The 15201-nt window shown below is 41.2% G+C and overlaps 1 protein-coding gene across 1 annotated transcript in view; it reads left to right on the top strand.

Moving 5' to 3' along the window:
* LOC137293888 (uncharacterized) overlaps positions 1-15201 on the top strand; it is a 57368-nt gene that overhangs the window by 8300 nt on the left and 33867 nt on the right. The window contains exons 10-35 of the mRNA XM_067824672.1: positions 56-196; positions 1255-1368; positions 1592-1849; positions 3983-4115; positions 4319-4523; positions 4826-4978; positions 5199-5550; positions 5804-6110; positions 6416-6542; positions 6635-6871; positions 6957-7166; positions 7325-7596; positions 9021-9180; positions 9285-9506; positions 9755-9905; positions 10222-10505; positions 10774-10971; positions 11463-11598; positions 11722-11768; positions 12134-12257; positions 12550-12791; positions 12992-13144; positions 13267-13438; positions 13887-14141; positions 14394-14614; positions 14896-15001. Of these exons, the coding sequence (XP_067680773.1) occupies positions 56-196; positions 1255-1368; positions 1592-1849; positions 3983-4115; positions 4319-4523; positions 4826-4978; positions 5199-5550; positions 5804-6110; positions 6416-6542; positions 6635-6871; positions 6957-7166; positions 7325-7596; positions 9021-9180; positions 9285-9506; positions 9755-9905; positions 10222-10505; positions 10774-10971; positions 11463-11598; positions 11722-11768; positions 12134-12257; positions 12550-12791; positions 12992-13144; positions 13267-13438; positions 13887-14141; positions 14394-14614; positions 14896-15001 (4980 nt within the window). The remainder of the gene's footprint in view (positions 1-55; positions 197-1254; positions 1369-1591; positions 1850-3982; positions 4116-4318; positions 4524-4825; positions 4979-5198; positions 5551-5803; positions 6111-6415; positions 6543-6634; positions 6872-6956; positions 7167-7324; positions 7597-9020; positions 9181-9284; positions 9507-9754; positions 9906-10221; positions 10506-10773; positions 10972-11462; positions 11599-11721; positions 11769-12133; positions 12258-12549; positions 12792-12991; positions 13145-13266; positions 13439-13886; positions 14142-14393; positions 14615-14895; positions 15002-15201) is intronic.

Here is a 15201-nt window from a genome sequence, read left to right as displayed (position 1 = left end):
ATACTTGAGTGCATCCTACATCCGACGACCTCTCTATATATTCCTGTATATGCAGGATGTCAACACATTGAAAACTGTCACATTGAAGAGTGCCCTTGTAATGGCTGTCAAGTGTGCTCAAGATGTGAGGGCGTTGTGATGGAAGAGGCAGGCAAGAGAGCTTATGCCATTTCAGCTGACAGAAAATACTGCAGAAGTAAGTACGTTTAGAAACAGCGGGTAATGAAAGATCACTTATATTATCAGTCTGATTAGGAATGGTGGAGAGGGTGTAGATTTAACGTCACATTCCTCAGTAGAGTCATTTTTTGCACATTTCCTATCTCCCTACCACTGAAACTGTAGAGCGAACTTGTTTTAATAGATATTTCACACTTTTGCATATAAACTACATAAATTGTAGAGATAAACGTGAAAAAAACCCCATTTTTGCTATTTCCGACAATACTATACAGAGGACAATACAATATAAAAACAGGTTATATATTGCCAACAAGTGAAGTTAGATCGTGGGGACTTGCGTCCTCCTGGACGGATTCTAGATGGTAGTGAGTTAAATTTTCGGAACAGTGAAGGTCGGAGGTAGAATAGGCCTTCAGCAACCCATGCTTGCCATAAAAGGCGACTGTGCTTGTAAGGGCGACTAACAGGATCGCTTGGTCAGGCTCGCTTTGTTGGTTGACCCATGTCTTCGGTTCCCAGTTGCGCAGATCGATGCTCATGTTGTTGATTACTAGACTGTTTGGTCCAGACTCGATTATTTACAGATCACCACTATATAGCTGGAATATTGCTGAGTGCGGCGTAAAACCTAACTCAGTCGCTCACTACAATTTTTCGTCACATTGGCAATATTTCAACCATATCGTGACGAGAACATTTGTTTTCCACAGTAAGTTATTATAAAGCCTATCATTGAAGAACAGTAAACCCGACTAGAAATAAACATATCATATATATCATATAGCATACAGACTTCAGAGTGGGACAATACGGTATAAAGGGGCTGTGGATCGCCAAGAACTGAAAGTAGACCACCACTGGTAATGACAGCTGTTTTGAGTGAGTGAAAAAGGTCTTAAGAGGCTTTTGCCCAACAATATTGTGAAGAATACTGTAAATAGATCATGGTGACTGTATGTACAACAAAAGTGGGCCTTTGAAGTTGTGAGTGAAATTATTTACCCCATGATCTCATGCAACTGATGTTAAAGCAAGAAAGAATGCATGATGTTCTGTCTACCCGAACTTCAGAGGCATGTTCATGGCGTCCTGACAGCACGTGGTGTTACCCGGGGGTCTGCCAGGAGGAACTGGCCAGTAACTGCATCTGCTCTCCTGGGTTCAGTGGTCCAAACTGCCAGAACAGTAAGCTTATTTCACCATTACAACACTTTTGTCCTTCCATTCATCATCCATACCTGAAGTTCAAATACTTAGTAAGTAGTTTAATTTGGTAACTACATGTTTCACAGTTAAATAATTATAACAGAGACACTGATTGTGACAACATTGAAAACTGAAACCACATTTAAATTTAACAAAACCGCAATTTGTCGCCAGTGATGTGACTGTTTTCACAACCCTTCAGTTGACACACCACCCCTGATATCATGGAACAGAATTGTTGTGCATGGTGAGGGTAACGAAGCAGCGGAGGCTCCAGTCGACCCGAACAACTCGGAGACCCAAGAAGACTCTTGGACAAACCTGAAGAACATTCACGACATCAGCTATGATTTTCACACAAGTTTCATCCCTTCTGGACTGCAGCAAAGCAGGCTTCACTTCATAGATGGTTACAAAGTGGGAATAGTGCATGGAAATGTGACATTAATCCTTTTCAGAGGTATATTATACACATACATGCAACTATACACATGCACAAAAGTTAAGCTCCACCATTTTCATAGTGTCTTGATTTCACCATTGTAGATCAGAAATACAAACTATAAATGTTTATAACTGAATTAGTCTTCCATAGATTCTTGAACCTAAGATTGTCAAGATATGACAAGGAAAACGTTCTGCACGCGCACCTCCATTTCCCTACCATCTGAATCTTGAAAATCAAGTTTCACACACTTGGTTTCACCGGTCTGCTGTGAGATTCTCCTTTCACTGGCATGTCATCCATCGCCATTGCAAGGCGAATGGGTCGTCATCACAGCGTCATCACCCGTTTCGTTGCCAAACATAATCCAACCAATGATGTCAATGACAGGCTTAGATCTCGTTATGATAGTTACCACTGAGTATACAAATAGTGGGTAGCAGTTAACTTTTCTGCATGTGTATATATATACAGAGCAAAGAGTGAACTGATTTAGTAATTTTATTTGCCACTGAACGAGACATTCAACACCACGTCTCCTTTGAGAATAACATAATTATAGATCATCGATAAACATCCAATCTAGATTAGCCGTCAAAAGTACGGAAGTGTACTAGGGCCATGGTGAAAGTTCTTTTAGTCTGATTATGTCCTGTGAAGGAGATTGCAATATCTTCCGTAGACCTTAGCCGCTATCTCCCACGTGATAGCGGAGACGCTGGAGATACTACTGCTTACCATCTCTGTATGTGAGTGAGTGAGTTAAAACTTTACATCGCATCGGCAATATTGTAGCCTTATAACGATGAAAACTAGGTGATTTATTTAAAATAGCTAAATAGTTAGTCTGTCACAGATGTATATCAAAACTGAAATCTGTGAAATCTAAAATACTTTAACTATAGAAGACAATACAGTATAAAACAGGCTGCAGGTCGCCAACAACCCAAGGTAGGTCGCCATACTACGGACCATGGGGACTAACAGCACCTTTGCTACCTGCGTGGACCCTGGTTGGATTTACACATGTCCTGTGGGAGATGATCTGTTTCATTGTTACAGTCACTGTTAGAGTCTACAGCCATGTGTTTCATTTACTATCAGTGTATGCTGTTTCCTTCACTATTCAGTCATGTGTTCTACTAATTGTTGCACATTACAGTCATGTGTTCAACTAATTGTTGCACATTACAGTCATGTGTTCAGCTAATTGTTGCACATTACAGTCATGTGTTCAGCTAATTGTTGCACATTACAGCCATGTGTTCAACTAACTGCTGCACATTACAGAAATGTGTTCAACTAATTGTTGCACATTACAGCCACGTGTTCACATTACAGTCATGTGTTCAACTTATTGTTGCACATTACAGCCATGTGCTCAACTAATTGTTGCACATTACAGTCATGTGTTCAACTAACTGTTGCACAGTACTGTCCTGTGTTGGACCGACTGTTATACGTTACTACCTTGCATTCAGTTTCCTCGACTCTTTGCAGTTAGTTCACTGTTGGTTTATGTTACAGTTTGTTACACTTTTCTATAGCTTTGGATATTTCAGAGGTCGTGGCACATGAGGCCTAATCTTCGAGCACAGATGTGGCTCAAAGTCTAGGGGGCAATCTATGCGTACTTAATTCCTCATACTAATACAAATATACTATAATGACAATTCGTTGTATTTTTTTCATTTTCGTATTGTTTTAAATCGCACTCAGCACCTTTCCACCCCAGTCAAGTCAACCTGTAAAACAATCACGAAAAAACAGAAACCGCAAATGAGCGTTGTACCAACTGAACCAACCAATTGAGGACAGTCAATAACTTGCGGAGGACGTGTTATAACCAGTGCTTCATATGAGAACACTACACACACTATCATAATCCGAACCTTAATTAACAAGTATTAACAAAGATCGTATTTCCTACGTAGGAGAGAGAGACATACAAAGAAATTCACCGTGGCCCTCTACTTCCGTAGATAACAGAGTCCTTTGGGTAGAGTGAAACATTAATTGAGTGAAACATGAATTATTAATGGAAGTGGTGGATCAATGGATAAAATGTCGAATGTTCCTTTCCTATGTTATATCACTGCCCTTGAAACTATATTGGTGCTTAATAACAGTTTGCTTTTCTGACTGCAGACGTTACAGAGATGACTAATTTCTCCACGTCCATTAACTGTGGGAATGTTTCTGAGCTTGTCCCATATAGAAGTCTCTTCAAATGCAGTGGAGATCTCAGTCTGACTTCATCAGAGCTAACAACAGGGGATGTGTAAGACAAAGTTGCCTGTGACAGATCACTTTAGAATTCCACATTAAGTCTTGATTTGCGTAAATACATAAAATAATCATTTCCAGACAATGATGAGACATGTTGTGTTGCGAAATTTCGTACTTTCACACTTAAGTGCTTATATTCCTTGACACCCACCCCAAGATTTTTACACCATTGACCTCATCGGTTGTTTGTTACAGGGTGCAGTTTCAATTTGTCACCTTAAACGGCGGGTTTGTGAAGGTCAAGAACATGGAAAACAACAATGTGCAGACACACTACTATGCAGGCCAGTCGAAGACAGTAACACTGAGAATAGGTTTCGACTATGTGAATCCTTCTCACTGCAATGCGACTTGGGGATGTTCTGCTGATATGCTCATTGTTGGCAAGACAAGTAAGCAGGTGAGAAAAACATGTTCATATCCCCTCGTTTTTAGATATCAATGTATGTTAAATGTTTACATGTTTTAAGTTGCAGATGAAACACTGCCAAAAAACTTCAAATGGTAGAAATATCACAAAAAAACCAAAAAAAAAAACCCCAAAAAAACCCACCTCAAACAAACAAACAGACAGACAAAAAGACAACAGAGTCCGTTAAGAAACAATACATGCGGTGCGTTTTGCTGAATATTTTCGATATGTATACTTGACATTCATTTTAGCTGAACTGTACTAATATGGGTTTTCTTTTTTGTTTACAGCCATCATTCAATGTTCAGTGGCAGGGATGGGCAGACGACACATCTGGCATTAGAAGGTTTGAATTGCAAGTATTTGAAATGGAGTTTATTGCCAGCGCAGATGGACTTCGCACGAAAAATGTGGACCAAATCCAAACATTTAATGCCTCTCAGGTAAGATGCATGGTAAAAATTGTACATTCGGTTTCTTTCTGTCTAGATTTAATCCAGAATGGATTGTTGCTACTCATGATCTAGTCAGAATTGTACACTCACTCACTCAGAACTGTCCAAACGACACTTCTTTTAGGATTTTTTTCATGGACTTTTAAAGGGTTCTGTCACTTCTGTTAGATAACATTTACATTCTAAAAAGGCATATCTTTAATTTTAGAACACAGGGAGAGTACACCTCAAAGAAAAGGGGGTATACTCAGTGGAAATTACTGCAATTGACAAAGCCGGGAACCTCAAGAGTGCCAGAAGAATCATGATCTATGATGGGGAATCCCAAGTAGAGACGACTCCCAACACCATGTTACGTGCGACGTCAGCTGCTGTGATGACGTCATGGGAGTGGCAGTGGACATCGGACTCGGTGACCATCGACTGGAACCATCGCTACATCAACACGCTACACCACAGCAACAGATGGTTGGAGAGGGTATTACCCGTTCCTAATATTGACATGGAGTATGATGACCAGGGATACAGCCGAGGGGTAGCTCACATACCCAATACACAAGGTGGGGATTTCGAGATCGACATTTTGCACCTTACGTCTCTTTTCAGAATGTCAAAGTCTGTGTTTCTGCGGTATGTTTAAGCAAACGTATGAAAGTATTACTCCCCCCTTCGTACCATAACTGTATTCTTGTTGACATGTTTTAAATAGGTCCGATGATACAGCAATGAAACGACTAACGCAAAGACAAACGCATAAATGCTGAATGAGGACCAAGCATGAAAAAGGTTGTTGTTGACTTTTGTCCTTCTCAGGCATTGCTGCTGTAAAAAGTGCTTACAAAGTGGACCACAAGGGAGGAACGTCAATAGGAACAGTTCCAGATGACTCTCACTTCAGCAACCTCTACCTGAACCAGTCCCACACATTCTCGCCCTCCCTAGCCGACGGGGACACTCTCCGCTATTGGGTCAGGGCTTATGACATCCGCGGGGAGTATCTGGAGGAGACGTTGACCGTCCACATTGACACATCACCTCCTATCATTGAGAACCTGTGGCTGACTCGGGGGAACAGGCTCAATGTCAGTGTACACAACGTTGACGAATTTAAGCAAATGGTGTAAGTAATGTTGCCATTCAACTGTGGGATACATGTGTATTCTCAGTGTGAATAGAATTTCAGACATCACATAGCAAATTTTGAGCTTTTTTCAGAATGAATCTTTCTTAAGGTTTTTCCACTCACATACAATGATGCTGAACATGCCTCAGTCTACACACCGTTGCTAACGGCTAACTTTGATAACGTCCCCTGCAAGCATACCAGGCAGTACCATTAGATTGCTTTTTAAAAACATTTTTCCAGGCAACCAGATATTTATAATATAGTTCAACGAACTATATAGCCCTCTGTTAAACTTTCAGCATCGAATGGGTGAGTTATGATGACCACAGTGGGTTGGAGGCAGTTACCTGGCGACTATTTGATAATTACACAGGTGCTGATGTCGTCCATGGAGTGGATCACGTTTCTGCTCAGGGTGAAACACAGGTAAACACTTTCGACTGATTTTCACACTATCAAACTGATATGCTTAATGTGAAATTTTGGCTCACCTTGGTGTATTTTTTAATGGTCTTCAGGACTTGCTAGACTGTGAGAGTAAATACCAGACTGCGCCCAGAGGCCCTAGCTGTTACTGTACTCCTGGAGTAGGATGTTACCACAGACATTTCCAGGTCAGGCCAAGGATTGTGTCTGCCGACCTGTCAGGTGGAGGGATCTTCCATGACAAGAACAAAGGGGTTCATGACTCGGATTACTATCTTGAAGTTACCGTCACGAATCATGCCAAACTCACAACAACTCTAGATTTTAAGGTTTGTAAAACATATTTGTCAACATGCATTTAAACCCCCTTCTAGCTATGTTGTGTCATGCTGTTCATCTGTAATATTTGATTAGGTGACCATTGACAACAGTCCGCCTCACACCGGTTCTGTTCACGATGGTCAAAGGGGCCACTCCGAAGTTGACTACCAAGACAATAAACAGCTCCATGCTCACTGGGACGGATTCTTTGACAGAGAAAGTGGAGTCAAGTTTTACCAGTATGGATATGCTGATCACTGTCTAGAGATAAAGGATTTCGACATTGATGTGCCATCACCAAATGTAAGTATAGAATAAACTGTTTGACTCGTGAACTTTGGAGCACTTTTTATTAAACATAAATTTAACAAACTGAAGTATTGTGTTCATGGAATCGTTTAACCATGTCAACAGGTTGCTGAGTATCGTGTAAAACTTGTTTGTTCACTGTTTACACTCAGGTAACCGAGACGTCCTCAACCCACGCTTCCTGGACAGCCCCCTCCGAAGGCAAGTTCTATATCACAGTAGTCGCCTTCAACCGAGCTCTGGAGCCATCTCTTCCTGTGTGTTCTGATGGAGTAACCGTGGATCAGACACCACCATCTCTTGCCCAGATTGCCGTCCTCAACTCACGCACTGCTGAAGGTCTGGTGACGAATGGCGTGGAAGTGTGGCTCGTCACTGCAGACAGGAGCAGGAGTCAGATTGAAAACCCGGATAGTGGTTGCAGGTATATCCTTACAGACTTCAGTCTCAAATGAAAATACCAAATACATATGTTAGGAAACGTCTGAATACAATTACAGTGTTCCCAGAAATTATTGAGAAAATCTTTGTTTTTTTTCTAATGATGCTAAGATTGGAAAAAGGGCTTTCACTATGCACTAAGCATACTAAATAAGGGAGACAACTCTTGAAGGCTTAGAAGGCAGCTCATTATGTCAAGAGTTATCTCCCTTGTCTGAGCAGACGGCTTCATGTGTTGACATGGCAGAATTTACAGCAAGAGAGAAAAGAAAGCTCATTCTAGACGATTTTGAAAGGGGTAAGGCTGATGCTAAAGTGTTAGTTTGTGGACATGGTATTCCTCTGTCTACAGTATACAGAACTTTGAAGAATATTCAAACAGGAACCGGGATAGAGCACAAAGCAGGGGCAGGTCGGCCTAGGAAATTCAGTGTTGTGGATCGCCGAAGACTTGGGCAGATTGTGAGTAGGGGCAAATTGAAATGAAATGATTAGCAGAGGAAGTCCTCAGGTATGCAATGAAACAGTTAGGCAGCAATTACAGAGACTTAATTGGGTGAAAAAACGTGGAATTCCCTCGCCGTTGATGAAAGATGCACAAAAGGAAAAACGTTTAAACTGGTGTCGGGCTCATGAAAATCAAGATTGGGATAATGTTTTCTTTTCGGATGAAAGTTCTGTTTGGCTTTTCCCTAATTGTGTGAAAATTTGGACCAAAGATACTGTCAAACCTATCTACCAGCGACCAAAACATAGCCCGAAGTTTCACATGTGGGGTGGCATATCGGCTCGCGGAGTGACGCCATTGTGTGTTTTCACGGGAAACTTGGCAAAAGAAAGATACGTTGACATTCTAAATGGTCACCTTCTTCCGACAGCACAAACATTGTATGAAGATGATTGGATTTTCCAGCATGATAATAACCCAAAACACACTGCGCGCTACACAAAACAGTGGTTGTCGGGCGAAAATGTTCAAGTTTTAGACTGGCCCAGTTACAGCCCAGACCTAAACCCAATTGAGAATGCGTGGGGAGTCATGAAGGACAGAATAAACCAAAAGGGACTGAGAAATATTGAAGATATGAAGGCCGAGGTGGTCCAATATTGGGATACCCTGTCACACGATTACCTACAAACTTTGATGGGTAGTGTGCCTAGGCGTATTCAGGCATGCATTGCTGAGCGAGGAGGTCTAACAAAGTACTAAAACAAGACTGAGACTGTAAAAGGATGATGTTTTAACATGTTTATGTAAGTAAAACACCAGAAGTTAATAAACGTAATGAGTTACATGACGCAACATGATTCTCAATAATTTCTGGGAATACTATATACATGTTATTGATACCTACGTCCTCTAAATGATTTTGTGCACCACGTCAATCTAGAAGTCAATGTTTGCAGAATGCGAGCAACAGTGATAAGCAATCACAGCTTATCTCTACTTCCCCTTCAAAAACTTCTGAACGGTTCAACTGTTACCCACAAAGCGTCGGCCTGTAGTCAGCATCAAGCCTTCCTGTTCAGCTCCGTCAGTCGGTTTTATTTGTCCCAGAAACATCAAGTGAGTTCAGATCTAAAATGACAGATTCCCAGTACTATCAAGCAGATTCGATTTGATTGATACATAATCTGCGTTCATATTGCTCTGAATTATTTCCACTCCAGCTGTCTGTCAACTGGACTAGCAGTGACGCTGAGAGTGGTATCTACGATTACCAGCTGGGACTAATGTCTGATTCGTCTCGTGAAGCAGCTCCAGACATCTTCCCCTACACATCCACGCACCACCATCCTCACTATGAAGGATACCACCCACATCTAAGTGAAGGGCAACAGGTCTATGTAGCAGTAAAATCTATAAACAGAGCTGGATTACATGTCACTGAGGTACGTCAGATACGCGCTTACACGTGAGATTTCTACAAAAAGATGCTTTCTAAATGGGAGAAAAAATAACCTGAGTAGTAATACCCTCAAATAGACATGCATATGCATGAAGAAGTTTGATATAAATCAACGCAGGTGTGCTTATAGCTAACATGAAACTAGACGTTTTTCATATGCCAGGAAATAATTCATTCCATGTTGTTTATCGTACAAGGCAGCCGCCAGTCTACACTCTCTTCCTTGTGCAGGTCTTGGGTCCTATAACAGTGTACACTCAGGCGCCAGGGTTCACACCACCAGTCACTGTTGGGTTACACGAAAACCACCTTGTTGCCACGTGGACAACTGGTTCATTCACAGATGTCAAGCAGGACTATCTGACTTACGAATTTGCTGTTGGTGGGTATCTCTTGAATAGAGGTATCAGAAATGATATTTTATTATTTTTACTTATCGAAACAGTCTTGTACCAGTCACAAAGGGTTCCAAGCAATCCTTTTGTACAAATACTGGTCTTTTGGCAAAATATGATACATCATCTGACAAGTGTTGTTCCATCGTCAAATGTCACCTGCCATTGTATGTCATGTAGACACCAATGTACAATCCGGAAAATTGAAACTTTTCATTTGACAGTTAATCCTAAATATATTCAGGATCGGAAATAAACTCGGAAACGTATTTTAACGGTTGTTGCAATATTTGTTGTCTTCAGGTTCTTCCCCAGGTGGCTCGGACATTCTCCCTTTCCTTGGTCTCCTGTCTGGCGGAGGGTGTACTGTCAGTATATCGCCAACATGTACAGCTGTTGCAACCAGCGATCTCCACTGGGATCTACATCATGCACACACATACTATATATCGGTGAAAGTGACCAACTTTGTTGGACTGTGGACAATTGGTGTGTCGGACCCCTATGTCCATGACGTCAGACTACCGTCTCTGGGTGTGGTCTTTGATATCTGTCCACAGAAAGAACAAGAACTTTTTGACATCACGGTAAATCAACCTGTGTCGTACAGGTTAAATATCCGACTTCCATATGTTAATATTAATATTCATTTGTAATTGACTATATTTTTTAAGAGAATATGTTTCAGGGAGTGAGTTTGTTTAGTTTCATGCCGATTCCAGCTATATGGCGGAGAATATGTTTCGCACAAAGTGAGAAAATACATAATATATTTCATTTGGAAACAACATCAAGACATTCAGTAGCCGTTTCAGTAGCCGCTTTTGATATTTTTCGTAATTTGTTTCTTTTCAGGACTTCGTGGATTCCGATGTCCAGTTATCCACCACCACACTTGAAACAAAGTGGTTTGGATTTGACGATGGCCGGCCTGGGGTCAAGTATAGCGTCTGTATCGGGACAACTCCTGGAATGCAAGACGTCCGAGCCCATGAAGATGTTGAAGAATCTCTGTCGCACAAGTTCAACAACTTGATACTTAATGTGAACACTGTAAGTGAACACGGGCAAACCTGTCATTAGATATCTGATATCACAGATGAACGGATTCAGTATTTAATAGGTAACACTGGATCACTTTTAGTTGCAGAATTATAATGAGAGAGAGAGTGACTTAATATTTAACGCCATATCGACAATGCTTCAGCCACATCGTGACAAAAACATATTTGACATTGAAATGGACTTCATGTATATGTGTATTATAAAAAACCTGTCGACAAAAGGCAGTGAAACAACTAGACCCGAGTTGGATTCACACCATCCCTTCAGCCCCTGGAGATCGTAAGGAATGTTAGCCAAAATTATATATTGCAAGAATACTATTTTTAAAAAACTTGGTAACTTTAGATTGACTTTGAAAATTATTGGACTTACGTACACACTCAGGAGGACCTATTTTTTTTTTTATGAATTTCAGTCGGGGTTAATGTGCCTTTCTTTTAATGAGCAACCTTTCAGTTGTTACCCAACTTCCATCACAGGTGTACTATGTGACAGTAAAGGCAAGGACACCTGCTGGAGAAGTCAGTCAGTCATCGGACGGGGTCAGGATCATCAAATACAATGAAGATGTAGGTGGCCAAGTCACAGTGAGAGATGGATACAGATGTTCAAATGGTAAGATGGAATAGTGTATAAAGGTTTATTTATCTCAACATAATTTGGACCAAACTATTGTATAAAAGCAACATACATGCTTTAAATAGTGAGAATACAGATGTGATGCTATTTTCAATGCAGAGATTCATAGTCACACAACAAGCAAGACCAGCACACGAGATGCACCAGTAAGTATACCGCACTTCCTCCTGTATAAGTCTGTCACGAGATCTTGGTTAGAATATAGGCGACTAACGGGATCGGGGTCAGGCTTGCTTACTTGGTTGACACATGTCATTGCTTCTCATTTGCGCAGATCGATGTTCATGCTGTTGATCACTGGACTGTCTGGTCCGGTCTCGATTATTTACAGATCGCCACCTTCTAAACAGAATATCGCTTAGTGCGACGTAAAACTGAATTCACTCACTCAATGATGATTCAGTTATCGTACATAGCGTAACTAAATTATTGAATATGCAGTTGTCGGATTACGGACTATTTCCTGTTCTTTTTTAACTTTTTGAATATATATCTTCCTCTCTGACATCAGTGTGTTCCTGATCCGATTTACCAACTATCCACATCCATGTATGCAGCCTACTGGGATTTGACTGGTTTCAACGTTTCTTACACTGATGTCCAGATATCTGTTGAAAGAAAATTCCATGGGTCAAGTATATAATCTTATCATCACCTTTTCACAACCCACAACTCATGTTTGCTGTACAAACTTGTACTTTGATCATTTACTTCCCCAGGCAGCATCTATTAGGTATAAAGTCTAGCTCTAACTCACCCGCAACAGCATTAGAATTTTTGATTTAGGGAACTGGTTTTGAAAGGCGTGGATAAATTGCACTATGATGCAATGAGGGTTTTATCGGTGCAAGTAAGCTGTCTGATAAACTTGTTATCCAAATCTAATAAATATGCAGAACTGAAGCGTAAGATACAATCTGTCATCAGATGATCTGTGGCATGCTGTTGATGGGTGCAGAAATCTCGTCGTGTCTGACAATGCATTGTTAAGTGGACTTTCCCTGGACCCTGGACACACCTACAGGGTTGCCGTCATGTTCTGTGTCGTGAGAGTCTGCACCAGACCCGTGCACAGCCATGGTGTGACTGTAGTTCCCCATCCCCCAGCAGCCGGTGGCATCAACATTACATACTCCGAGACAGAGATCTCGTCACAGGTGAGCACAATGGCATCTAGTTATGTTATGAGAGAATGTCCAGAATTATAATTTAAGGCATGATAAATATACAATGTCATGGATGAGCTCTTCTGAATATTCCACTGAGACATCATTACTTACAGTCGCAATCATGCCTTCAATTGGTTTACTGTTCATGGTCCTTTGTATGATGGAAACACAAGTTCCCCTTTCCTTTATTCTTTGCACAGCTTGAGGTTGCAATGGTTCGTTTCCGTGACCGCGACATACCTAATACGTCTGAGTCGTATGCTGTGATGGACAGGTATGAGTGGAGTTTGATCGATTCTGGACTCCTCACCGAGTGGGCACCTGTAGTCAATCTGACTCATCAGGAAAATCAGGTAACCTGAGGAATACGAACGGTCTTCTAAAAATGGCGATCCCGTTTATATAACACAGTCTTGATTTCAGCATAACACGATTCGTTATAATCCCATACATGTTTGTGTTGGCAACTGTTCAGGTTTTATTCAAGATCAGCCTCCCCAGGCCTCTAGATTTCAGCAAATGCCGCCGGCTGGCCGTCAGAGGGTACAACAAAGTGGGACTCTCTACCATGGTGTCTGCTGATGTCAGAAACTGCTCTGCATTTGATCCACCTCTGGTGAAGCCTTCTCTCGTCATTGACGCCATTGGTTAGTTATTTGAAATAACAATATGATATTCATATAAATAATAGCAACAGTAATATAATAAAACGCTACGTTGACTCGATATATGGTGAAGAAAAGTATATTTTCCTCCAATAAATCCTCTTTGAGGCTATGTGACCTGTACAAGTTTCTCCCAAGATGGAAATGACTGCTATCGCACCATTTCTGCTGCTATAACGCCACGCACGTGCGATTTGTATATGGAAGGGATAAAAATGAGGACAACATTCAAAGCCACAATCGGCAGCTGCAGCTTTTGCCACGCGTCACTCATGAGACAACTGAAATGACATCATAATATTTACTCAGTGGACATGACAATTGCACATTACTAGAAGCTAATCTCACCAAAGATTCATCTATTAAAGTTTGTCGTCTTTCATGTAAATCTGTATACATGTTTAGCCGCATTCTATTAATTCCCTGGCAGGATTAAAGACTGCAAAAGGCATTGGTAACGACATCGCCTTAGAACAAAATGCCCGCTGGCCTAAGGTGGATGTCGACTACACACCCTACAAAAACATCCTGTCAGCTGTGTGGCCAAGTCTACGTCACAGGAAGTACAAGTGGGCGGTGGTAGCGGGTAACAAGCTGGACCCCACATCTCACTTCAAGCGAGAGAGTCTAATGACTGTCTCTGACCCTTGTGCCCTGGCCCATGTCATCAAGTGTGGAGAAACAGGTGATTGTTGTGAACACAGGTTATTTGTCGGTGATCATGACTTCTTGATATTTTGGATGCAGTTCCTTGCTGATAATTCAGACTTTCCATAATAAAACATCTCACCATGTTCAAGGTCCTTTCAAGATGACCACGTGTTACGTAAATGAAGACTCATCATCATAAAGTTAGGCTGTGTATACATGTACATTGTGAAAAATGACAACCCTTCATGAATGGAGTATTTATGTTGTGATTTTCTTCTGTGTCAAGGAAGGGAATTTGTCAACGTACATTTTGACCAGACAGAAGAGCTTCGTCATGGACACAGGTTCTACGTCTGCATTCATGCTGATGAGACGGAAGTGACGTATGAGAAGTGGCCAACTGTCTTAGAAGAAGTGAATGCTTGCAGTGACGGTATCACTGTTGACCTCACTCCACCATCTCCAGGATCGATCACCATACAGGGCCTAAAGGAAAATATATATCAAGTATGTCAAATATTAGTTCTTAATTCACATAGTCACTATCTAATCAGTTTCTTAAACATCTAATTTGTGTTATTGCCGTCAAACAGAGACGGTTGGCTTTTTCGGGACAAGTTGCCGCTGTTGACGTTCTCCTCAAGTGCTGATCGAATCTTTAACATACGTTGCAGCATCCTTGCAGACTGAGCTGGTATGTTCTGTTTTTCCTGTGAAGTGAATGTGTCTTATTAAAAATAGAAATGAAATAATGATCAATCATCCATGAACTTTCAAAATGCTCACAGATCAGCACGTCTGAGGTGAGGGTTGACTGGTATGGATTTACTGACGTAGAAGAGGAAGGACGGAGTTCGCATACGAGCGGCATCGCCTTCTATAATATTGCATTAGGTACGACAATATTGTACACTTAAGCTTACATGTAGGACACACAATTTGTGCACGCATTATGTTTCTGATGTTAAGTGTTCTGAGAGGGAGCTCAGGAACATGGACTTTATACCTTATTGGACAACAGATTAGTATTTAATTTTTGCAGATGTTATTTGCCTTAATGTTAACTGCTCCGAGAGGGAACTCAAGAATATGGA

The sequence above is a fragment of the Haliotis asinina genome, chromosome 8 (assembly GCF_037392515.1).
Source record: "Haliotis asinina isolate JCU_RB_2024 chromosome 8, JCU_Hal_asi_v2, whole genome shotgun sequence".
In the NCBI taxonomy this organism is placed as follows: Eukaryota; Metazoa; Mollusca; class Gastropoda; order Lepetellida; family Haliotidae; genus Haliotis; species Haliotis asinina.
This window is presented reverse-complemented; position numbering and strand designations above follow the sequence as displayed.